The sequence below is a fragment of the Macaca mulatta genome, chromosome 2 (assembly GCF_049350105.2).
Source record: "Macaca mulatta isolate MMU2019108-1 chromosome 2, T2T-MMU8v2.0, whole genome shotgun sequence".
NCBI lineage: Eukaryota > Metazoa > Chordata > Mammalia > Primates > Cercopithecidae > Macaca > Macaca mulatta.
In genome coordinates, this window is record NC_133407.1 from 149,735,918 (window position 1) to 149,761,688 (window position 25,771).

The 25,771-nt window shown below is 46.4% G+C and overlaps 1 protein-coding gene across 4 annotated transcripts in view; it reads left to right on the forward strand.

Annotated features, from left to right (window-relative positions):
* The window catches only part of SLC6A11 (solute carrier family 6 member 11), a 124,367-nt gene that overhangs the window by 58,379 nt on the left and 40,217 nt on the right, over window positions 1-25,771 (forward strand). For all 4 annotated transcript variants that reach the window (NM_001134952.2, XM_077990161.1, XM_077990162.1 and 1 more), the window contains 1 exon segment: window positions 209-343. In NM_001134952.2, the coding sequence (NP_001128424.1) occupies window positions 209-343 (135 nt within the window).

The following is a 25,771-nucleotide window of genomic DNA, read 5'->3' on the forward strand; positions in this document are numbered from 1 at the left end:
GTATTTGTCCTTCTGTGACTGGCTTGTGCAGATGAATGGATCAAGCAAGTGTGGTCTATACACAGGGGGGAATGCTAGTCAGCCTTGGGAGACAGGGTCCTGGTGCAACATGCGACAACACGGATGCACCCAGAGGACGCTGTGCTGAGTGAAGTAAGCCCATTGCTCTCACCCTCTTCTTGATTCTCTCCTCTCCTCTTGTGCCCAGGTTGTATACGTGACCGCAACATTCCCCTACATCATGCTGCTGATCCTCCTGATACGAGGGGTCACGTTGCCCGGGGCCTCAGAGGGCATCAAGTTCTACTTGTACCCTGACCTCTCCCGGCTCTCCGACCCGCAGGTAAGAGTCGCTTGCTCAATGTGCAGCATCAACCACCACCACTGGGAAGCCTTCTGCAGAGCCCCTGCCACTGGCCACTGGGATTCAACAGCTGGTTGAACAGTGGAAAGCCTGTGAACTCTTTCCCAGAATAATTTTAAATGCATACATTTAATACGTAGGAAATCAAATATTTTAAAATACCATTACCGAAACATTTTAAACAGACCAATTTGTGACATGGGGATAGATGTACATTTTAAAATGAGGACATTACATAGCCAGATCCAGCAGCAAGTCTGACGACTACTGTGACTTTAAAGCAGCAGTGAGCATAAGTGACGTTTCAAGATAGCTATACCATGATATGAAAACATCTGGAATGTCTATTGCTAACAGGACTGCAGTTTGTTGCCTGCATCTAAAATTGAAACAAATACTACATTTCAGTTAGAAGTTAACTAAAAATTAAAAAAACAACAAAAAAACATTTCTACCCCAAATCACAGATCTCTGCAGTAGTGCCTCTCGGTGAGAGAAACTGGGTCTTTGTTCGTGATTGATTTTCTTTGTGGGAGCAGCTCATAGTAAAGAAAAGAGTTGGAGAAACTGGCTAAGCTATCAGTTGTCTTTGGTAAGGCATTCGTTGTTCTGAGTGGTGAGTAGTAATTGTGCCTAAGGTTCTCTAAGTGGGCACATGGTGGTGTGCCCTGGACTATATTAAACAGATAAAACCAGAACATCTCACAAGCCCGGTGGTTCTCAACCTCAACCACATGTCAGAAGCTCTTGGGGAGCTTTTGAAAACGTGAATTCCCAGAGCACAACCCAGACCAATTAAAATGAACTCTCTGGTTGCAGGTGTCAGTATCTTTTAAAGGCCTCTAGGTCATTCTAGTGTGTGAAGTAACTTAATCAAAGACATTTGAGCGGGCGAGCAGGCACTAATTTTTCTATTAAAACACAGAACACATGGAATCAGTACAGTTTCCAAACAGGAAATGAGGCTTGCAGGAAATTTGAAGTCTGCGATCTGTGGCTTCCAGCCACCTCCTGTTAGGGGAGCTTGAGGGGGAAGCATTTGTTGGGGGGATGGTTAGTGCAGCTCAGAAGCCCCTCATCACGGTGGGCGGAGTGGGAGGTGAGCTCATTTTTGTCTCAGTTTGCCATGCCTTGCAGGGCCTTGAGGCTGAGGATACCACTAGGCACCTGCATGGCATTCTGAATTGCAGGCAGAATCCCTGGGAAGAAGGAAATTAGCTTCAAATGTTGGCTTTGCCAGTTCCTGATCTCTGATGGCAAAGGCTCAGTTGAAGGAGCAGTTTTGGAGAACATATTCTACAAACCACTGGTTGGTCTGTTTTTATGATGGCCATGCATTCTGCCTTGATCCAAGACAGATTTCCCCTTCTCTCCTCTGCTTATGGGCTTCTTTTTTCCTGGTAGTCATTCAAGAGCCACTGAGTGTCACCCAGAGTTTCCAGATCTGGCTGATCATCCGAATACCTCGGAACTGGTTAAAAATGCTGATTCCAGGCTCTACTCCTGGAGATCCAGTTGCAGTGGGTCTGTGATGGCACCTGGGCATCCGTATTACTAAGAACCCTCAGAGGCGATTCTTATAATCAAAAAAGTTTGGGAAAATCCAGGTGGCACCTAAAACTTCAGAGCCCTGCAGGCACACACACACACACACACACACACACACACACAGAGAGAGAGAGAGAGAGAGAGAGAGAGAGAGAGAGAGAGAGAGAGAGAGAACGAACACAGAAGTGAGTCAGGCCAGGCCATTTTCTACCATCTCCTTCCTTTTAGGCCCTGGCCACCAGCCAGTATTAAGTAGTGGAGAGCACATTGGTCTGAGAGTTGGGACTTGGGTTCTCCTGGTTCTGCCATGGATCCTGAGTGACCGTGGACAAGTTCCTTCTCCCTTCCCTCTTTCTGGACCTCTGTTTCTCCACTGGTGACATGAAAGAGTTTTCAAAATGGATTTGGAGAGTCCCTGCTTTTCCATGAGCATAGGCTGGCAAACTCTGGCCTCTAGGCCACATCCAGCCCTCTGTCCATTTTTATAAATAATGTTTTATTGGAACACAGCCTGTTATTTGTTTACATATTATTGTCCATGGCTGTTCTAGCACTCAAAGGTAGAGTTGAGTAGTTGAGACAGAAACCCTGTGGACCTCTGTGTCGGGGGGTGGTCCCAAGATTACCTACATATTTGGTAATTTAGAAGGATTCACAGGACACAGAAGCAGTTATACTCATGGATGTGGTTTGTTTCTATCATCAGTAAGACAAAGACAGTCACCAGGCAGAATGTGGAGGAATCCATACACAGGTTTCTCACTTTCCCTCCCTCCTGCCTGAAGCAGGTATGCAGACTGTGTTCCTTCCTCCAGCAAGGAAATGCGGCAGCATGCGTGCAGGGTTTCTGCCCAGAGAAGCCTTCCTGCAATGCAGAGTCCAGGTTTTTAGTGAAGGTGTTTTATTGACTGCACAGGTACTCCCTGCCTCCATGATCAGCCACAACCCTCTGACTTCCAGACTGTCAGAGGAAACACAGGCATTTACCAGAAATCACATTGCTGTACAAATGGTCTAAGCAGGCAGCCTTTATGGGATTCAGTGTTCCAGGCATACAAAACAACCATGTCACTTAGTACCACAGGGAGCATCCTAAAAGCCCAATTCCCAGACACCAGGCAAGAGCCAACACTACAAATGGGCCCAACTTTGGAGCAACATTGGGCCTGCTCTGTTGACTCTTTCCTACAGGCCTGCAAAATCTCAAGTGTTTACTGCTTGGCTCTTTCTAGAAAAAGTTTGCTGACAGTGCACTGGAGTACCCTCAGGGGCGTGTGAGCAGGGGCTGATGGGCCCCACTCCACCTGACCCCCGACTCCGTCCTTGTTGCTCTCCACCCCTACTGCCACCAGCCTAGTCCGGGCCACCACCATCTCCCACGTGAAAACTGTAGCAGCCCCCTAACTGGTCATCCGGAAATGGCTCCTTGACCATCTAGGCCACTCGCCACCCAGCAACAGAGGGATCTTTTTGAGATGTAAATTCGATGGGCACCTCTTTTGCTTAAATCCCTCCTGGGATTCCCTGTGGTCTTTGGAACAAGATCCAAATGGTGGGGTCCCCACTGTCCTCTGTGAGCTGCCTCCTGGCTGCATTCCCTACCACTCTCCCCCTCTTTCAGCTCATTCCAGATATTGGCCTCCTCTCTGGGCCTCCAATAGACATGGCCTTTCTAACTGAGGGCCTTCACACATGCTGTTTCTCTGCTGGAAACACTCCTTCTTTCTTCCCCAGACCCGCCTTCCCCACCTTGGCCGAGCAAGCATCCACTCATTCTTTTTTTTTTTTTTTTTTTTTTTTTTTTTGAGATGGGGTCTTGTTCTGTCATCTAAGCTAGAGTGCAATGGTGTGATCTCGGCTCACTGCAACCTCCACCTCCCAGATTCAAGCAATTCTCCTCCTCAGCCTCCTGAGTAGCTGGGATTACAGGTGTGTGCCACCACACCCGGCTAATTTTTGTATTTTTTTTTTTTTTTTTTTTTTTAGTAGAGGTGGGGTTTTGCCATGTTGGCCAGGCTGGTCTTGAACTCCTGAGCTCGTGATCCACCCACCTCGGCCTTCCAAAGTGCTGGGATTACAGGTGTGATCCACCGTGCCCGGACCACCCATCCTTTAGGACTTAGTTTAAACATCACTTTCTCAGGCAAGTCTTTTCTGACTGCTCAACCATGCACCACCCCCCAGCACCCAATACTTATTTTCCAAAGCACCTACATATCCTATATATTTACAGTAAAATATTTGTGTATATATATAATTGTGTGTGATCTTTATTTGTTCAATGTCCATTTATTGTTGAACAGATATTTTCCGAGTGCCTACTCTGTGTCAGAGATTATTGTAGGCCTTGACAATTTTCCACAGGGTGGCCACTGGCTGAGATGGCAGCTTGGGAGCAAGGTCTGTATCTGCCTTTCCTACCATTGTATCCTTAGTCCCTGATGAGCTCAATGCCTGGTACACAGTAGGTGTTCCTTGAATGTTTGTTGAATGATAGGAATAAGGGCTATTTTCATTTTTCACGAGAAGGTTCTCTTTAACAAAAAGTCTAATGACCTCCAGATCACCAAATCCGTGAGCTGTAATGTTTTTTGATTCTCTATCAGTGATGGCTAGGAAGCGTGCGTGTGTGTTTGTGTGTGTCCCAAAAGCAAGTATGTCCCCAAAAAGCAACTGCTGATTTTCTGTGGCATAAATAAGGATAGCGACCCCAAGAGGGAAAGAAAAACAAAACCCCATGTATGTTGGTGATTTTTGGAAGCTGGGGTATGTTGTAGGAAGAAGCCCAATGTGGCCTGATTCCAACTGTCCCCATTTGTGGATACCCAGCCCATGAAGAAGCAGGAAGCACTGGTTTCCATTCCTGTTCTCCTGCAGTGGTGATATGACCTTAAGTAAGGCCCCTAGCCTCTAGGGGGCCTTGTCCCCTCCTCCCTCAGTCACACGTTGCACTTGCCTGCCCCAGCAGATGGCCTTGAAGGTGGAGTCATTTGATGGCCCAGTCATGGAGAAATGTTTTTTCTTTTCAATTATGTATGTATGTTAATAAGCATTAGGAACAAAACCAGGACATAAACCATATCAAAACCATGGCTTTATTGCTATTATTGCTAGAATGAAACTATATATATGATATGTATGATCTCATACACACACATATATACATACATACATATATATACAGGTTGAGTATCCCTAAACGCTCCAAAGTTTGAAACTTTCTGTGTGCTGACATGGCTCTCAAAGGAAATGCTTCAGTGAGCACTGGAGCTCATTGGACATATATATGCCATGTATACGATTAAAAGTGAGGCTAATTTAAAGGCAAATGTTTAAAAATTATTAAAACAAACATGGACATGACAAATGTAGTGCAGGTGGAAGGTGGCTGGCCAACATCTGAGGCACGGTGCTGTGGGGGTAGAGAAACATCCTAAGCTAGTCTTAGGACTTCCATAGCCACATGGTCACCCTACAGACAACTGAGGCACAGCTCCCAAATTTAGAGAGAGTAGATTAGTAAGAGGGGTCGACTGGAAGTATTTTATCATGAAGTCAGTGAAAGTTTCAATCTTGTATCTCTTTGTAATGTTGCTCTCTTAGCAAGTCCAGATTATTTGTTTGTTTTCTGAAAATGATCCTTAGTTTTCCTATACTTCTAGATATGATCCTGCACTTCAAATTGCACCAAGAAGAAAAGTTCCCAGATAGTGGGAGAAAAGTTCCCAGCTGTAGGCCTGGCTGTTGGGCTAGTCTGGGAGTATGGGCACCTTTGTTTCTTTGGGATAATCCAGCATTTGTAGTATTCGGGCCTCTTGCAGCTGTGAGAAATTAAAGGGGTGACTCTGTAGCCAGTAAAATCTCTCCTACAAGTGGAGAAATAGGTAATAGGAAGGAGAGATGCTTAGGGGAGGAAGAGAAGCCTGCAGGAAGTCAGAGGGCTGGGCCTCAGGCTGAGCTCCAGGACACATTCAGGTCTCCAGCCTCTGAGCCCCATTGGTCCCCAGGGCTGCTCCATCTAGTCCCTTGGAGGATGAGGATGAGCTCAGGTGGACTGAGGGCCGGGAGGGGATGAAATGAGCACTTGGTGGGGAGTCCTTCCTAGTCTGTGGACTCCAGGAGGGCAGGAATTACAACTATCATGTGTCCCACTCATCTATCACCAGAGCCCAGCAACCCTTCCTTAATTTGTTCCACTGGTAGTTATTCCCCCCTGCCTGTGACAGGTACTCAGCATGTAGAATGAGTAAGAGCCTCCTTGTCCCCAGGGAGCACACAGTCTGATAGGTAAGGGTGGAGTCTCACCTCTTCTGGGGTTCCCTCCCTAGAGGAAGAGGGAAGTGGGGTTGGATGAGACCAGAAGTTCTCCTCCATTCTTACAGTTTGTTGAGAAGGAGTAGCAAATTTTTGTTGGTAATCATCTGAGTGCCAGAGCCTGTAAACGACTTATGCCTTTTATACATTAGAGTGGGCTTAAAGTGACTGCATTTAGGCTGGACACAGTGGCTCACCCCTGTAATCCCAGCACTTTGGGAGGCTGAGGCAGGCGGATCACTTGAAGTCAGGAGTTCGAGACCAGCCTGGCCAACATGGTGAAACCCCGTATCTACTAAAAATATAAAAATTAGACTGGTGTTATGGCACATGCCCGTAATCCTAGCTACTCTGGAGGCTGAGGCAGGAGGATTGCTTGAACCTGGGAGGTGGAGATTGCAGGGAGCCAAGATAGTACCACTACACTCCAGCCTGAAGGACAGAGCGAGACTCTGTCTCAAAAATAAATAAATAAGTAAATAAAATAGAGTGGCTGCGTTTGTACCGTCACTTTCCCTCTCTTGCCTTTCTAGGAAATTCCTGGGAAGGTCCACTGGGAAGTCAGGAGGGCTGTTAGCTGGTGCACCTTGCGTTAGAACCCCAAAATTGCCTTGTCTCTTGTGGCTCCATGAGGGGCCAGCCTGCCATCATGCTCCAGTAATAACCATGGGGATGGCATGTTATCAGCAGAGCTTACTTCTCTGCAAACATGTGTGAGGTTCATGAAGACTGGGCCTGGGCCAGGACAGGCGGGCATGTGCACCCAGTTTAGCCCTGTGGCCCCTCCATGATCCAGGATCTCCATTAATTCCAGACTGACCCCAGCTCCCCTTCCCTCAGGATTACAAGGGGCTCAGACATGCCTATTTACTATGTCATTTACATTTCTAAAGGGGACACAGGGCATCCGACTGGTGCAAAGCTCTGCACTCCAGTTTGCAGCCTTATACAAGGACGTTCCCTGGGAGGGTGTTCCTGCCCCTCCACATGTGGGCGGCAGGGATTCTGCATGAAGGCTGATGAAGTGTTGAGCCGGGTGGCTGTGGCTGCCTTCACGGTGGCCCCTTCATCCTCCCTCCCAGCCAGTAAAGCCAGAAAGGGTGAGAAGAGCTTAGCTGGGAAACCTGAGGACTGAGATGGCACAGCAAGTCATTTCTACTCCTTCTTTGGAGACTTGGGAGCCATTTTACTTTCCTGCTCTTTATGCAAAAGTGGGGAGAATGCCTTCTCCACTGATCAAGAGAGAGAACTGTGAAAATTGCTCGAAAGTCTAACGGGGTGCGCACCCAACCAGTGCAGTCACAATGAAGGTCCCAACCACTTTATTTAAAATCGCACCACCACCCCCCGTGCTCCTGGCGCATCTCATCCATCCTCCTGGCTTTCACTCATCACCATCGCAGACACCATTCATTCTGCATCACCGTTCTCCACCCACTAGGATGTACGCCCCATGTGGGTGGAGGATGTATCTGTTACCTGCCCTGTTCAATCTCCACACCTGGAACAGTCCCTGCAACACAGGAAGTGCTCAGGAGATATTTTTTGAATGAGTCAAAGAAAGGACCAAACAAACAAACGAAGGAAGGAAAGACAGAAGGAAGAACAATTTCTAGTACAGCCTGTGTTATTTTGTGTTATGGTTGCAGTTGTGGGTGTGCTCTTCAGAAAGAAGTATTCTTGGTGTAGTGGGATCTGGTGTGGAGGGGAGGAAATGGGAGTCACTCTGCTGCCACTGGCCAGAAGGTGACCAACAGCCTGCCCCTTGACCTCTGTGGGCTCCAGGTTCTCACCTGTGCATTGTGGGTGAGAATATCGGCTGCACAGGGAGGAGGCAGTGGGGCAAGTGTGCACATGAGGCCCAGAGCACCTCTGCTTCTCCCTTCTGGCACCCAGCCCAGGGCCTGGGAGCCAGAAGGGCTCTGGAACACCAGCGGCAGTCCTCATTTTTGCCTCCACCTCACCAGCTCTGGGCAGGATGAGTCAGGGCCCCACAGCCCAAGTGGGGGTCTTTGAACTTGGAACCGAGGACCTTTATTGTGGATCCAGTAAATTAAGTTTCTCGTCAAGAACTGGAAGTGACACAGCAGCTTGCCGCTTTTGTCCCCCAGCAGTTTGCATTCTGTGGTCTGTTATAACTTCCTAAACATTTGTTCATCTTCACTGTCAGCCCCGTGTTCTCTCTGAAGTGTGAAGTACTTCCACTCCATTTTTCTCCCCTCAAATTTTTACTTTCTGTCTTTTCAGTCTTTGGGGAGCTAAGGGGATCTTGCAAGAAATCATATTGTTCCTGCCCCAGATTCCCGCTCCTCTCACTCTTCATTGTGTTTCAAGTGTGTGTTTTCAGGGCAAGAACAGAAAGGCCTGTCACAGATCCAAATGGCGGGGTCTGCTTTCCCAGGGCACTGGTGCACCAGTTCCCCAGATCCACCTCCTCTGTGCAGGGAACTGGAGCCTGAGGCTAAAGCGTCCAAACTCTGGGGCTGGGATGAAGGATGCCCACACTGTGAGAGCACCTCTGAACACCAAATGTTCCCTGCCTCCCCACCCCACAAAAGGATGAATCAGGGAAAACAAGACCCCAGTTCAAGACCCTACCTGCTGAACCTCACAGCTGTTACCATGGAATTGCTGCCACCTGGTGGCAGTGTACTCTGATTCTAAGCAAGGACCCAAAGAAAATTGGGCCTTCTGGCTGCTGGACTTTCAACCCAAAATGTCTATATTGCCGTCAACGTAGAGACATCATATACGGTTTTGAAAATATTGCAAACCTCACTGAGGTGGGAGCCACTCCTTGAGACTGAAAGTCCCCCAAGGTTTCCTTTCAGTGTATTTGTTTCTGGGTTAGCTTCACTGTTCCTAATACCAAGCACTGGAATGTAAAGTCAGATCATCACACATGGCTCTTATTTTCAAGGGAATGACAGTCTCTTGACACAGACACATGATTAAGCCAGTGACAACAGTGGTGCAGGGCGGTGCTGGGGTTGGAACTGACCTGACAGATGCACTCCTTCCAGTCAGAGGGTAAATTCCTCCGTAATTAGAGTTGCATTACTGATCTAACATCGCGCACATTTAAAGGTAGTGGATGTTTATTCTTTTCTTGTTTCATTCCTGGCTGTTTCAGCAGTGTCTTACGATCCACAGTCCTGGAGGTTGAAACACTGCTTGGGTACTCATAAAACTACTGATGCTAGTTACCACTGATTGATTGCTGACTCTATGCCAGGTATTGTGCTTTAGAAACTTGTCTTTCAATTTATCCAATCAGCAAATAGTTGAAAATTATTATATTTTTGACATAGGAGCTAAATGCTCTATATAAGTAAAATTCTCATGACCTATAAGATAGGACCTGAGGTCCTTATACGTCATCTGATAAGTCACGAGAATTTTAAAGCCTATGTCTTAAAGGTTTTACCAATGAGGGGACTGAGGCTCTGCAAGGCTGAAGCTTGCACAGCCAGCAGCTGAAACCAGGTGAGTCTGACTTGGCTGTGTAAGGGATGCAGTGCTGAAACTGTGTCGTGTCTGATTTTCCTGACCTCTCTCTGTCCCTGCCCAGTCGTGAGCTGGCAATCTGGCTCTGGAGTCTCTGAGCATCCCAAAGCTATGTGACAACTTTGCAAGAATCCTCGAATCTTAGCCTTGGGCAGCTTTAATCTCCCTTCAGTGCAGGAATCTTCTCTGTGGTAACCTGGTCAGCCTCCACTTGGCCCCTCATGTGAGAGGGAGGCCTGTCACCTCCACTTTGGGACAGGGTTTCATCACCTGCTTCCCAAGTTGAGACATTTGTTCATTCTATAATTTGATTATTCTTTCTTCACTTATCTGCTTTAGTTTGTCAGTCCCCCACTTTGGGAGTATCTACCAAGGTCCAGCATACTAAGTTAAGTGCAGCCTGAACAACTGAGGCACAAGTCGGCCTCCTCCGGGTGAACAGAATAGAATCAAATCACCTCCAAGGTGGGTTCCTGCCTCCTCTTTCTCCCCGCTGCTCCCTTTCTCACATGGCAGACCAGGGAAGCTTTATAAAAGGGATCCTGGATCATACAACCTTCTGGCATTGTTCTTTGAATGTATTTTCCTTTAATTATTTGAATGTATTTATATTATATATTTATAGTAGCTACTTTAAAATCTTTTATACTACGTGGTTTAATTACCGGGTGACAACCTTAACCTAGTGTAGGCTCAACATTGTTTTCTTAGTGCAGGTCTGTGGAAATCTGGACTGTTCCCAAGCCCCTCTAACTCAATAGGACTTGATAGGATTCCAAGCTCTGTCTCCCCTGTAAATCTCATCAGGGCTTGGCTTTAGACTTAATTAGGATGGGTGTAAAGTAGTTCTGACTCTACAGCATGGGTCTCAACTGAGGAAGCTTTACCTCCCAGGAGACATTTGGTAATGTCTAGAGACATTTTTTGATTGTTACAATTGGGGGATGTTGCCAGCCCCACCTCTACTAAAAATACAAAAATTAGCCGGGTGTGATGGCATGCGCCTGTAGTCCTAGCTACTGGGGAGGCTGAGACTGGAGAATTGCTTGAACCAGGGAGGTGGAGGTTGCAGTGAGCCAAGATCGTGCCACTGCACTCCAGCCTGGGCAACAAAAGCAGGACTCCATCTCAAAAAAATAAATAAATAAATCCCTCCCTAGACCCTATGACCTAACAAAGCCCTTGTTTTATTCACAGGGCTGATGGCTGTCTGAAGTAATCTCATGCTTATTTGTTGATGTGTTCATTGTTAGTATCCCCATTTAGAAAGTGACCTCCATGTGAGCAAATAATTTGTCTGTCTTATCCATTGTGAACTTCTCAGCACCTGGCACAGAGCCTGGTGTATGAGAGGCTCCCAGTCAGCACTGGATGAATGTATGGATGGATGGACAGACGGATGGGTGGACAGATGGATGGATGGATGGATGGATGGAAGGAAGGATGCACAGATGGATGATAGATGGATGCATGGATAGATGGATGCATGAATGGGTAGATGGATGATAGAGGGACAGATGGATAGATGAATGATAAATGGATAATGAATGGGCATATGGACAGATAGATGCATGGCTGGATGATGAATGGATGGATGGTTAATGAATGGATGATGGATGATAGATGGATGTATGATGGAGGCTTGGATGGATGGATGGGTGGATGGATGGATGGTGGATGCCATATAGTGATTTAGATGAAGGAACATAGACAATCAGAGAACAACAACATTATTTTCAGTCACATGTCCTGGAAAAGACTTTATGAAACAGTCTTTTTTTTTTTTCTTTTTTGAGATGGAGTCTCACTCTGTCACCCAGGCTGGAGTACAGTGGCTTGATCTCAGCTCACTGCAACCTCTGTCTCTCATGTTCAAGTGATTCTCCTGCCTCAGCCTCCTGAGCAACTGGGATTACAGCTATGTGCCACCACATCTGGCTAATTTTTGTATTTTTAGTAAAGACAGGGTTTCACCATGTTGGCCAGGCTGGTCTTGAACTCTTGACCTCAAGTGATCTGCCCGTCTCAGGCTCCCAAAGTGCTGGGATTACAGGTGTGAGCTACCATGCCCTGCTGAAACAGACAGTCTTTGATTTGTTCTCTGCAGGATTAGGAAGAAAAGTCTTTTCAGAAATAAGCAAACATCAGAGGTGGAAAGTCTGTGTATATGCAGGATATATATGGTCCATAGTTCAGTGTAGCTACAGGATAGATTTTGTGATAGGGAATCATAAGAAATAAGATGAAGTCATTAGGCTGAAGCCCCTTCGTTAAGAACCTTGACTGCTAAGCCAAAGAGTTCAGATTTCATTCATTGGTCTGGAGGGAGCTGTTGAATGTTTTTGAGCAAGAGATGATTGGCATGAAGAGAGCTGTAATTTCAGAAGATTACTCAGATAAGAGAGAGGCTCAGCAAAGCTCATCAACGAAGAGTATGTGTTTTCAGAGCAGCATGTGAATGCCTGCTCTTCATTCTCCACTGTGTGACATTAGGCAGGAGGCTCATCCTTTCTGAGCCTCAGTATCCTCTCGTAAACTTCTAGAGGAGAGAGCCTTTTCCTTTACTCATCTCCTTCCTCCATGCAGATTTGGTAAGGTTAGGTGAAAAAGCACATATTAGCTGTTTAGAAGGGGCAAGCAAATAGAATGAATTTGGATAATACAATGAGTTTGGAGGAAAAGGAGGCTGCCATCAAATGACCTTGAGTTTTGAGGAGTATGGCAAGGAAGAATCTAACTGAGGATGGAGAAGGCTTTGCAGTGTCTTGGGGGTCTGAGAAGAAGCCTGGCAGCTGTGATGTTACAGCCTATGGGCAGTTGTGACTGGAGCTAGTGCCATCGTGTGAGTTTGTCTGGCTACCTCCAGAAGTTCAAGAGGATCAACACAGGAAGGAGAAGTGGAGTCACTTCAAAGAGATGTCAGCAAACATTCAAGGTGCACCTACTGTATGCAAGGCCCAGCCAAGCAGTGAGAGTACGGGATGAAATGGTGGTGTTTTCACCCTTGATAATTTTGCTGTCTCATAAAGGAGAGATGTTGTCATGTTAGGGGCTGGTGAGAACCTTGGAGAGTCATGAACTGAGCTGTGCCAGCACAAAAAAGTAACAACTGAGTGCCTGTTTTCAGGTATTCTCAAGCTGTTTTGTTAGAATTCCCACCTCATGTTTATTCATCCACCAAATATTTGTTGAGTAACTACTCTGTGCCAGGCATGATGCCAGGTTTTGCTTTTTAAATTAATCGGGAGAAATTTACCAAGTATCCATTCTTGCTAGACATTTCCTGGGCACTGTGGGAGTGGGGTGGAGGTTGGGTGGGGAGGATGAGTGAGGCACATTTCCTGTTTTCTCAGACAGGAGTTTTTAAGTGGGGGAGGGTCTTTAACCCCCCCTCCCCCAAAATTGCACATTAAATTTTGCAGATTAAGTATAGTTTTTTTAGATCAATAGATTGTTATTAATTTTAGCTGTTTTAAGTTTACAGAAAAATGGAGCAGAAAGTACAGAAAGCTCCCATATACACCCCACACCTCTTCCCAACACCCATTTCCCATATTAGGAGCATCTTGCATTTGGGTGGTACATTTGCTACAATCGGGGCCAATATTGATACATTATTATTAATTAAAGTCCATAGTTGACATTGGGGTTCTCTCTTGGTGTTGTACCTCCTATGGGTTTGGAGGTACCTCCAAATGTGCAATGTTGTACCTCCAGTGAATGTGTAATGACATACCCACCATTGCAGTATCACACCGAGTAGTTTTCCTGCCTTAGAAATCCCCTGTGCTCTGCCTGTTCAGCCCCCGCTGCCCCGAACTGATCTTTTCCCTACCTCCATAGTGTTGCCTTTGCCAGAATGTCATATAGTTGGAATCATACAGTATGTAGCCTTTTCAGAGGAGCTTCTGTCTCTAAAATCTTATTACTACTCAAAGTGTCTCCAGGCCAGTAGCACCAGCCTTATTTGGGAGCTTGTCAGACATACTGACTCTCTCAGGCCCCATCCCAAGTCTGCTCAATCAGAACCTGCATTTTAGCAACACTCCTGGTGGTTTTTATGCACATGAAAATTTGAGGAGCACTGGTCTAAGAGAGTGCTCAAGGCAGGCTGAGGCCTGTCAGACAAACAAGTGAGGGCTTGTGGTCAGAGGAAGCAGAAGTTCTGGGGCCAAGTAGTCCAGACAAGAAGGAGTTCCTTCTTGGGGCCACCCACCTGCCCTCACTCCCACTCCAGGGGAGAGAGAGAGAGAAACACCTCAGAGCTTCCCAAAAAGGGAATGGAATGGATCCCTTCAGCGATTTCCACTTTCTAGAACTACATTGTCCCATACAGTAGCCACAAACCACATCTGTCTATTTAAATTGAAATTAAATAAAATTTACAGCTCAGTTTCTCTGTTTCATTAGTCAAATTTCCCATGCTCAATGCCCACCTGTGACTAGTGGCCACCATATCAGACAGCACATAAATAGAACATGTCTATCATCATAGAACATTCTATTGGACAGTAGTGCTTTACAAGAAAAAAGGCCCAAGAAGCAGGAAGGTGTGTAGAATCTGGAGCTCCAATTGTGCCAGGTGCTGGAAATGGAGCAGTCACTCCTGGGGCCCTGAAGGCATGCTGACAGGCCTTGTGGGTTTCCTTCCTAAGAATGAAACAATAGAGTTCTAAGAATGCCCACTGAAGAGTCAGGACCAGAACCATGGCCACAATTGTCTTTGGCAGAAAGGACTGCAACTGAAGTCCATCTGTGAAGTGCTGTGGGAGGCTGTGATAGCTGTGCATGCAGCACCACTGGGCTGGGAGGAAAGGGTCTATCCCTGAGTGCAGTGGAGAGATAGGAGGTGTGGTGCTGACTCAGTCAGTGTGGCTGTTAACTATCTTTGTCCTCTTTCTGAATAAGAAAAAATACTCTAGGACACAAATTCTGCTCCAAATCCCACACTCTCATCATCACTGTGATATCTTGATTCTGCCTTATTACTTCTTAAGAGTTGATACTTGTATTTCACAACATGCTTTACTGATATGTTTGCTACCCATTGTTTTCATTCCTTTCTACAGGATTGCATATTCTTTTTGTTGGAGTTAATCCTTTAGTAGTTCTTTGAGCAAGGACCTGGAGTAACTAAGCTCTCTTAGTCTGTGTATTTCTGGAAAGACATTTATTTCACTTGAGTGGTAGTTTAGCTGGGTATGGAATTGTAGGATGGTAATTTTTAAGTTATATTTTGAACTTGGATGCCCATATTGCAAGAGCAGTGTGTTATCATACCCACATCTGGCACTTTCATGGTGAGCTGAGGGGTAGAGTTTCTAACTTCTGGTTCACTATGGGACAATCCTTTCTAGCGCTCTTTTCAGTAAGCCTAATTAGCTTTTGGTCATACCCACAGCATGCAATCTTAACTCTACAATTGGGAAGGAGTGAAGCCTCAGCCTCTCGGACTTCTATTTGCTCAGATGTCCCTATGGGTTGCTAGATCTATTCCTCCTCCTCCTCAACTTTCAATTTTGACTTCTCATTTCTAGCATCTGGGAGAATTTTCTGTCTTCCTTAAAATGGATTTAAAATGTTACAGATTTAAAAGCCTGTGATTTAAAATATTTCATAATTATCTGTTTTCTGTAACTCTCATAACAATCTTAACCCTCAGCATTTACTTTTCTTTATCTGCTAGTCTTGAACACGATATATTGAATGTTCAAGTAGCCAATTAATATTAAGGGAGATACCCTTAGTCACTCATGCTTAATTCATTAGCTCAATTTTATTCATAAAGTCATGTGTCAGTGGTGGTGATGGCATATTTCATAATTTCCATGGTTTTACATTCTGACACTAAATTTGTTTCTTACACATAGAGGAAAATTATACTCATGAAGGTATTTGGCAAAGAACTCCATGAAGCTCATTTATTTGCTACTTTAATAAGTTTGAGAGCCAGTATATAGGTCCATCTTCTTCTTTTGTTGATGAGTACCTGAGTGCCAGAGAGAAGATATGGCTCACCCAAGGCCACAGCTGGTGGAGAACTGGACCAGGACCGAGAACCTCCAGTTGAAACATTTGCCACTTTTCCACCCCTTTGAGTCTCTTTGCTCATCTATGAAATGAAGAAGTTAGACCAGACGTGGAATCAGGTCCTGCCTCACTAATTCTGTGTCCTTGGGCAGGTCACATAACCTCTCTGGGCTTCCATATTAATAAACCCTACTCTGTCTACCTCAAATGGCTGTGGAAAGCATCAAATAGGCAGATGTGTGTGAAAGAGCTCTGAGCAACACAAGGGCTACAGGGAGGTGTATGCAGCTCTTGTTATTAAGTTGCTATGACTGGTTCTTGCAGCTCCTCCATAGTTGGGAAGAAGTGTGCTTTGCAGATGCAGTGTGTTCTGATGACTTCTGATCTAGCACTGCTTTGTAAGAGAGCAGGAATTTCTTCTGTGAGCAGCAAGATGCTGGGTCTTTGATACCTCTTAGTTGGCTGGGACTGTGACACTTGATGTCCTTCTATGAAAATTCATTGGTGTGTGAATCTCATGTTCCATTTCTCTCACTTCTCATACGCAAGCCAAGTGCTGGAAAGCCCTACAGGGTGAGTGCTGAGTCCTGCATAATATTCATACAGAGGCCAAACATAGCTCTGGCTCTTTGCTTAGGGTCTCAGTGATGTTCCAAACAGTAGAGGCCCAGTGGGTGCTGCTCAGCCTCCTATGCTGTATCCATCTCAGTCCTTCACGTCCCAGTGCTCACCCCAGGAGGCATTGTTGCATGGTAGGAAACTCCCAGGCTGAGAATCAGGAAACCTAGCTACACCACCGACCTTGAACTGTCACTGTACCTCCCTGTGCCAGAGTTCCGTCAGCCGTAAAATGAGAGTGTAGTAAAATCACTGTCTTCCACTTTTTTTTTTTTTTTTACTATCAATAATCCCTTTTATTTTCCCCCTTATGACCCACCAACACGGGCCATGTTGTGCTGACAGGAAGTTCCTATTAGCAGTTGTATGTGTCTGACTAATAAAAGCTGACAAAGCCCAGAAATTATTCTTTAAAATGTACTTTGGGGGAGATAAAGCCCAGAGAGAAGGGATGATTTACCCGTGGTCATGAGAAGATTTTTATATCATAAATCACCTGGAAGGGGGAAATTGCATGTCTCCAAGGTTATAGATGATAGTGCATTAGGATTTCCCAAGGCTGTGGGAGTGCGTGGGGGAAACGGGTTGGGTGAATGTCATTCTAAGCAAGCGTATGATTAACTTTCCTGGGGGTTAATCCAAGCTACACTTGACCAACCCTTCCAGAACGTGAACATTTTATTCAACTCTACGTCTCCTATGACGGCTTGCAAACTGCCTAGCACATAGTAGCTGCTCATTAAATGCATATTGTAGAATGTGTTTGTCATCTCAGAGTTAAGCTCCTGCCTGGGACAGTGGGTACCATGATAATTGTTCTTCTCCAGTCCTGTCACCTGTTTGGAGCTTTAAAGAAAATATTCCCTAAGAAAGACAGATGAGGAAAATAAATAACAGATACAGACCTCTTCAGTGAATACCTCAGAGACAGAATATAAAATTAATCCATAGGTTTGTGCAAGGTGAGGTTGGAGGAATGCAAACTTCTATCTTCTTATACTTGCTCCCCTTTCTCTCTTGACTCGTGAAAGACTTATACCTGGCCCAGAAGGGGAACAGCTGAAAATGAGGTTTAACAACTGCTCAGATGAATCTGTGAATCATAGATGGATAATATCAGGAGTTCAGAGGTGTTTTTAATCTTTAAGGGGATGTCAAGGAGGAGACAACTAATCCCAGAAAACTCAGTTTTTCTGATCTGAGACTGACGTTGGTTTTGGTTTCTGACATCACCTGGGCAGCGTAGGAGTTTCCTCAGTTTCCCCCCACTGATACAAGCATGAGTTACTGGGCACAAAGCATAGTCTTCTCACAAAAGGATTCCTGAGAAGTGTCGTGAACGCACCTCTTCCAGTGAGGCCGCCAGTTCCCACTGTGGGACGAGAGTATTCCTTCTGCTGTCTTGTGGGTTGGTTCTGCCTGCACAGGGAACACCCACATGCCCACCCCCTGGACTCTACCATGGGTGTTTCACTATGTCAACTTCACCACAAACCTTTCTAGCCCCATCCATGCATTCTATTTTATTTTTTGATACACTTCAAAGTAAGTTGTAGACATCGGTACACTTCAGCCTTAAGCATGTTGGCATTGATGTCTGTAACTTACTTTATTTTTACCTAATCATTCTTGGCTTTGCGGCTCAACCCAAAGCCCTGAAAAATCTCTGAGGGAAGCATGAGGAATGAAGACAGCCCCTCCCTCACAGTGGCTTTGCCCCAAAGCCAAGGCCACTGTGTCCCACACATTATCCAGGAGGGCATGTTGTGGTGGCCTGCCATCTCCCATTAGTCCACCGAGGTTAGCCGCCCCTCCTGGTTTCCTGCCTGACACAGCCCTGCATGTTTACCCATTCCCCCAGGCCCCTGGGTCCTGCTGCTCCCACTGGCCTATGTGAACCAGGATGCTCCATTAGTCAGATTCCCAAGGAACTGGAGCCATTTAAAGCTGTCACCTCTTCCATTCAGATGAGCATAGGAGAGGCCGTGTGAGCAGGTGGCAGTGCGACCCTGAAGGCTGGCAGGACCTGAGAGGTGGAAGGAGAATGGTATGTAAGCAGGGCAGGCAGGTCAGTGAGTGTCAAGCAGTGAAATTGGTTTGGACATTGGGCCTGTGGAGAGCAGAGAGACAGGATAAGAGCGTTTGGCTCCAGGCTCATTTACACCACCTCTCCTCTTGGTGAAGATGATGGCAGTCTACTGGGAAGATGAAAGTGAGCTGCAGCTGGACACTGCACAGAAAGACAAACACCATGTGATCTCACTTATTCTGTGTGTGGATTCTAGAAAAGTCAAACTCACAGAAGCAGAGAGTAGAATGGTGGTTCCCAGGGGTTGGGTGGGCAGGGTTGGAGAGATTGGGTCAAAGGATATGATGTCAATGCCACAGGTGGAGTGAGTTCAGGAGATCTATCGTACAGCGTGGTGACATAGGCAATGACATGCAATACAATCAGGTGTACTTGAAAATCACTAAGAGAATAATATTAAGTGTTCTCGCCACACAGAAAGTAAGCAAGGCAATGCATATGTTATTTAGCCTGATTTAGCCTTTCCATAGTGTTTATGAATTTCAAAACATCATGTCTAAACCACAAATATATCGAATTTTTGTCAATTAAAAATTAAATAAAATAATTTGGAGCATATTTTTTAAAAAGTGAGGGCTTTGGGATCATACAGATCTGGGATTGAGTCTTCTAGGCATCAGCTGAGTGATCTCCCAGGGCCTCGTGTTCTTCCTCTGTGAAGTGGAGATGATAATAGTACCAGCTTATAGTGTTATTGTGAGAACTGAGGGAGAAAAACAGCCTGGAAGTGCCCAGTAAGGAGAGGGAGGCTGGTGAGGATTCCAAGGGCTGGTTTTCTGCTGCTGAGATAATGCAAGAGAATCCACTCACCTTTTTTAAAATTTAATTTTTTAATTTGAGTGCATTTTATTGATTAAAAAAGAAAGTTGGTAATATTACTTTTTGTAGAAATATGAAGACAACATGAAGTTTGGACTAATGACTCTTGGGAACTTGGTACTTTTTTTTCCTAATTTTATTTTATTTAAGTTCCAGGATATATGTGCAGGACATATGCACCATGGAATATTATGCAGCCATAAAAAAGACTGAGATCATGTCCTTTGCAGGGACATGAATGGAGCTGGAAGCCATTATCCTCAGCAAACTAACACAGGGACAGGAAACCAAACACTGCATGTTCTTGCTTATAAGTGGGAGCTGAACAATAAGAACACATAGACACAGGGAGGGAAACAACACACACCAGGGCATGTTGGGGAATAGAGGGAGGGAGAGCATCAGGATAAACAGCTAATGCGTGTGGGGCTTACTACCTAGGTGATGGGTTGGTAGGTGCAGCAAACCACCATGGCACACATTTACCCATGTAAACTTTTTTAGGAGCAGAGGTCATCTTTGCATGTGCAGGTGATGCTCATATGGGCAGCTCGCGTGGCTTCTCAAAGGCCCATGATGAGAGGATGTCTCCTCCTTTCTCACTCCTAATGCTGCCCAAGGCAAATGCCTGCAGAGAGACTGAGAGGCCCCAAGGCCCGGTTCCTTGAGGTCTGTCCACTAGGCCTGGAAGAGGAGGCATTGACCCTGCAGTGAAGGCTGGGCAGGGCCAGCTGTTGTAGCATTTCTGGGACAGAACAGGTGGGCCTGGCCTCCTGCCCTTTGTAGAACATTCACACCAGGGTGGGGAGGAGACAGTCAGGGCCTCTGAGGCCAGCTCCTCCCAGGGCTAGAAAAGCTGGCTTTTCTTCTGTTACCCCAAGTGGGACCTACCCAGTCAGCCCCACACACACCTTCAAAGATGCTTTTTCAGGCCCAAATGAATGACCCCTCTCTAGCCACTTAGCATTTACTGTGAGCCAGGTACTCTGTGCACACTCTACAAACCTAGTCTCATTTTGTCTTCAGAACAACTCTGGCAGCTTGAAATGATGATTTTCCCCATTGTACCCACAAAGAAACTGAGGCTCAAAGAAGTGACCTCCTCAAGGTGGCCCAGCAGAGCTGGAACTCAACCAGATCTGTCTGATTTTGTGAGATTTTATACCTGCTCTCCTTTCTCTCTTGACCCGTGGAAAACTTCTACCTCACCCAGAAGGGAAACAGCTAAAAATAAGGTTTAAGAACTGCTCAGGGCCGGGCGCGGTGGCTCAAGCCTGTAATCCCAGCACTTTGGGAGGCCGAGGCGGGCGGATCACAAGGTCAGGAGATCGAGACCACAGTGAAACCCCGTCTCTACTAAAAATACAAAAAATTAGCCGGGCGCGGTGGCGGGCGCCTGTAGTCCCAGCTACTCAGGAGGCTGAGGCAGGAGAATGGCGTGAACCCAGGAGGCGGAGCTTGCAGTGAGCCGAGATCGCGCCACTGCACTCCAGCCTGGGCAACAGCATGAGACTCCGTCTCAAAAAAAAAAAAAAAAAAAAAAAAAAAAAGAACTGCTCAGATGAATCTGTCAATCACAGATGGATGATACCACGGGCTTGCTCGACTTTCTTTTTCCTCATATGCTTTCTAGATTGCAAGGCCCTGAGCACGGGGTGGGGAGCTTCATTCTTGCTATAGTCTCCATGTGCTATACAGAGTGCTCAGGAAATGATGAGGGGCATAGACCCCTTAACATTAAGCTTCTTAGCAGCAGAAAGCCCCAAACACCTTTTGCCCTGACTTCCAATGCAATACATGTATTAGTCCATATTCACGTTGCTGATAAACACATACCTGAGACTGGACAATTTACAGAAGAAAGAGGTTTATTGGTCTTACAGTTCCACATGGCTGGGGAAGCCTCACAGTCATGGCAGAAGAAGAAAGGCACATCTCACGTGGTGGTGGCAAGACAGAGGTTGAGAGCCAAGTGAAAGGGGTTTCCCCTTATCAAACCATCAGATCTCGTGAGACTTATTCACTACCATGAGAACAAGTATGGGGGAAACTGCCCCCGTGATTCAATTATCTCCCACCAGGTCCCTCCTATAAAATGTAGGAATTGTGGGAATACAATTCGAGATGAGATTTGAGTGGGGACACAGAGCCAAACCATAACATTCTGCCCCTGGCTCCTCCCAGACCTCATGTCTTCACATTTCAAAACCAATCATGCCTTCCCAACAGTCCCCCAAAGTCTTAACTCATTTCAGCATTAACTAAAAAGTCCACAGTCCAAAGTCTCATCTGAAACAAGGCAAGTCCCTTCTGCCTATGAGTCTGTAGAATCAAAAGCAAGTTAATTACTTCCTAGATACAGTGGAGGTACAGGCATCAGGTAAATACAACTGTTCCAAATGAAAGGAGTTGGCCAAAACAAAGGGGCTACAGGGCCCATACAGGTCTGAAATTCAGCAGGGTGGTCAAATCTTAAAGCTCCAAAATGATCTCCTTTGAATCCATGTCTCATATCCAGGTCACGGTCACGCTGATCCAAGGGGTGAATTCCCATGGTCTTGGGCAGCTCCACCCCTGTGGCTTTGCAGGGTACAGCCTCCCTCCCGGCTGCTTTCACCGGCTGGTGTTGAGTGTCAGCGACTTTTCCAGGCACACGGTGCAAACTGTCAGTGTATCTACCATTCTGGGGTCTGCAGGACAGTGGCCCTTTTCTCACAGCTCCACTAGGTGGTGTCCCAGTAGGGACTCTGTGTGGAGGTTCTGACCCCACATTTCCCTTCTGCACTGCCTTAGCAGAGGTTCTCCATGAGCACCCTGCCCCTGTAGCAAACTTCTATCTGGACGTCCAGGCATTTCCATACATCTTCTGAAATCTAGGCAGAGATTCCCAAACCCCGATTCTTGACTTCTGTGCACTCCCAGGCTCAAAACCATGTGGAAGCTGCCAAGGCTTGGGGCTTGCACCGTCTGAAGCCATGACCGGAGCTCTACATTGGCCCCTTTCAGCCATGACTGGAGTGGCTGGGATGCAGGGCACCACGTCCCCAGGCTGCAGATAGCATGAGACAGGAACTCTGAGACCAGCCCAGGACACCATTTTCTCCTAGGCCTGTGGGCCTGTGATGGGAGGGGCTGCTGTGAAGACTTCTGACATGCCCTGGAGACATTTTCCCCATTGTCTTGGGGATTAACATTTGTCTCATCATTACTTAGGCAAATGTCTGCAGTCTGCTTGAATTTCTCCTCAGAAAATGGGTTTTTCTTTTCTTTTTTTTTTTATTATTATACTTTAAATTCTAGGGTACATGTGCACAACGTGCAGGTTTGTTACATATGTATACTTGTGCCATGTTGGTGTGCTGCACCCATTAACTCGTCAGCACCCATCAACTCATCATTTACATCAGGTATAACTCCCAATGCAATCCCTCCCTCCTCCCCCGTCCCCATCATAGGTCCCGGTGTGTGATGTTCCCCTTCCCGAGTCCAAGTGATCTCATTGTTCAGTTCCCACCTATGAGTGAGAACATGCGGTAGGTTTTTCTTTTCTATCACATTGCTACAAATTTTCCAAACTTTTATGCTCTGCTTCCCTTATAAAACTGAATGCCTTCAACAGAACCCCAGTCACCTCTTAAATGCTTTGCTGCTTAGAAATTTCTTCCACCAGATACCCTAAATCATCTCTCTTAAGTTCAAAGTTCCGCAAATATCTAGGATAGTGGCAAAATGCTACCAGCCTCTTTGCTAAAACATAACAAGAGTCACGTTTGCTCCAGTTTCCAACAAGTTCCTCATCTCCATCTGAGACCACCTCAGCTTGGATTTCATTGTCCATGTCATCAGCATTTTTGTCAAAGCCATTCAACAAATCTCGAGGGAGTTCCACACTTTCCCACATTTTTCTGAGCCCTCTAAACTGTCCCAACCTTTGCCTGTTACCCATTTCCAAAGTCGCTTCCACATTTTTGGGTATCTTTTTAGCAGCACCCCACTCCCAATACTAATTTACTGTAGTAGTCCATTTTCACGTTGCTGATAAAGACATACCTGAGACTGGGCAATTTACAAAAGAAAGAGGTTTATTGGACTTACAGTTCCATGCAGCTGGGGAAGTCTCACAATCGTGGCAGAAAATGAAAGGCATGTCTCACGTGGTGGCAGCAAGAGAGAGAATGAGAGCCAAGCAAAACAGGTTTCCCCTTATCAAACCATCAGATCTCATGAGATGTATTCACTACCATGAGAACAGTATGGGGGAACCGCTCCCATGATTCAGTTATCTCCCACTGGGTCCCTCCCACAACATGTGGAAATTATGCAAGTACAACTCAAGATGAGATTTGGATGGGGACACGGTGACAAACCATATCAATGCAGAAATTTCCTCTCTGTGTCTCTGACCGTGCTTGGTTCCTTCTAGCCACAGGAGCTCATCCCAAGACTGGAGCTCTCAGGCAGGGAAGAGGCTCTTCCACTGTTGGCTGTGCCTGTTCCCACTCCTCAGCCACCACAGATATCCCCTGGGAGGCTCCTTGGGGCATAATTTTGAGTGTGTTCCCATTCACTGTCAGAATTCTGTTTCACACAGAATTGAGCGGTGTCTTTCTATATCCTTGGTATGGCTGCCACAAGCATTTTCCTACTTGGGAACTTTGAGTGGCTTCTGCCCAAAGGTACAGAGATGAATGAAACACCAGCTCTGTGAATTCCATGAGGCTCTAGAAGGTCTATTCCATCTCCCCTCTCAGCCTCTTGCTTAGAAGCATTTCTGCTGGGCAGCTTCTGACAGATTTCTCCTTTCCTGCCCTCTAGGCCTTTGCTTGTAGCATTTGTTCCACTGGAATAGCCTGCCACTTTCTGCCAGCCTTCCAGGCCAGCGTAAGTGCCAGAAATCCACTAAAAACACATATCTCCATGAGTATGGTGTCATTTTTCTCCTTCCTTTCTGTGTCCCTTGTGTTTCATGTGAAGTTTGTCCCTAGTATGGAGCAGGAGCTTAAACACAGGTGTTCAGTGTCTTCCTGGGCTTTTAAAACTGCAAGGTTGAAACGCCCCATGTAAAATGGGTTCAGCTGACCCCAAACCATAACCCTGTTATAAAGCCTGGGATGGCTGGGCTGGACGATTCTGTCTTGCAGGTTTCTGCTCACTCACTATCTCTGACCGGTGGTGGATGTCTTTCCCCATAGCTACACTGAAGGCAGAAGAGTGCTGTGATTGATCAGTAATGTCTCCCCTGGGCAGAAATGGGGGTTGGATGTGCATGTCACATAGTTGCCATCTCCTTTGCAATGTAGTTCCCTTATTTTACAAGTTGGAAAACTGGGGCTAGGAGAAAACAATGAACTTTAGGGAGAACACACAGGAACTTTAAGGGCAAGCTGCAATTGGATCCAGGTGTCCTGTCCCTCTCAGTCCAGTATGTTCTCCACTTGGCCTGGTAGTTAGGACTTGGTGTGAGCTTTGAGCACTCCTTTCCTGTGTGCTGGAGACCCTAAGCAGCTGTGGGCACCCTATAGACATTTCTTGAGTGCTTATCCTGCGCCAGCAATGCGCGAAGGGTTGGGGATTCAGCAGTGAGAAAGCAGAGCACCCTGCTCTCGGGAAGCTTCCATTCTAGTTGGGGGAGACCGACAATAAACAATGAATGCCACAATATGATCTCAGATATTCATCTATCTGCAGCCAGACACAGAAGTGACTACCTTCACCATTGCGGCTGTTTTCTTTTCTGTTCTCCTCCCAAGGACATCTTTTCTATTGCTTGAAGTTTAGCTCCCATTCGGGTCCTCCAGCGCATGGAGCACCCTGGCTTGGCATTTCATTTCCTGGCTTTGAACAAGTTCCATGGTTATTAGCAAAGAAATGTGGTTCTAGGGGGAGATGATGAGGCTTCATCCTAACAGCTTGCTCGGCTGACACAAAAGAACCTGCCTGATCAGGCTGCCTGATTGGGAGCTGAAGTCTGGCTTGGGCTGGGAGCCCCTGGCCCAGTGCTGCCCATGGGATGTGGGTTCTGCAGCCCCACAATCATTGCCCGCTCTGACTTCCCCTGCCTCAGTGGCTTCTAGCCAGGACTAGGTAGGACTGCTGGCCTGGGGTCATTTAGAAACAAGTGGGGGTGTAGTTTTGGCTGCTAGAATGACTGGGAGACCTCTAGCATTTGGAGAGTGGGGGCTGGTGGGTAGACATCCTACAGGGAGCGGGACAGTCCTGCCCAGTGAATTGTCTTGTCCAAGATGCCAAGAGCCTCCTCCTTAAGCAGCACTCCTTGGGGAAGAGCCTGGCCTAAACTGTCTTTCCCTGAGTCTGTGTGGACATCCTGGGAAGAGCTTGGGGCTGGGAATTGCCATCTTCAGGCGTTGCTCAGGCTCATCCTTCTCTGAGCCTCCTGCATTTAGCACTTTGGTAAAATGGGGCTCAAGCAACTGATGTGATAGATTAAGGAGAGGCTAACTGCCCATCTGCCCTCTGCACTC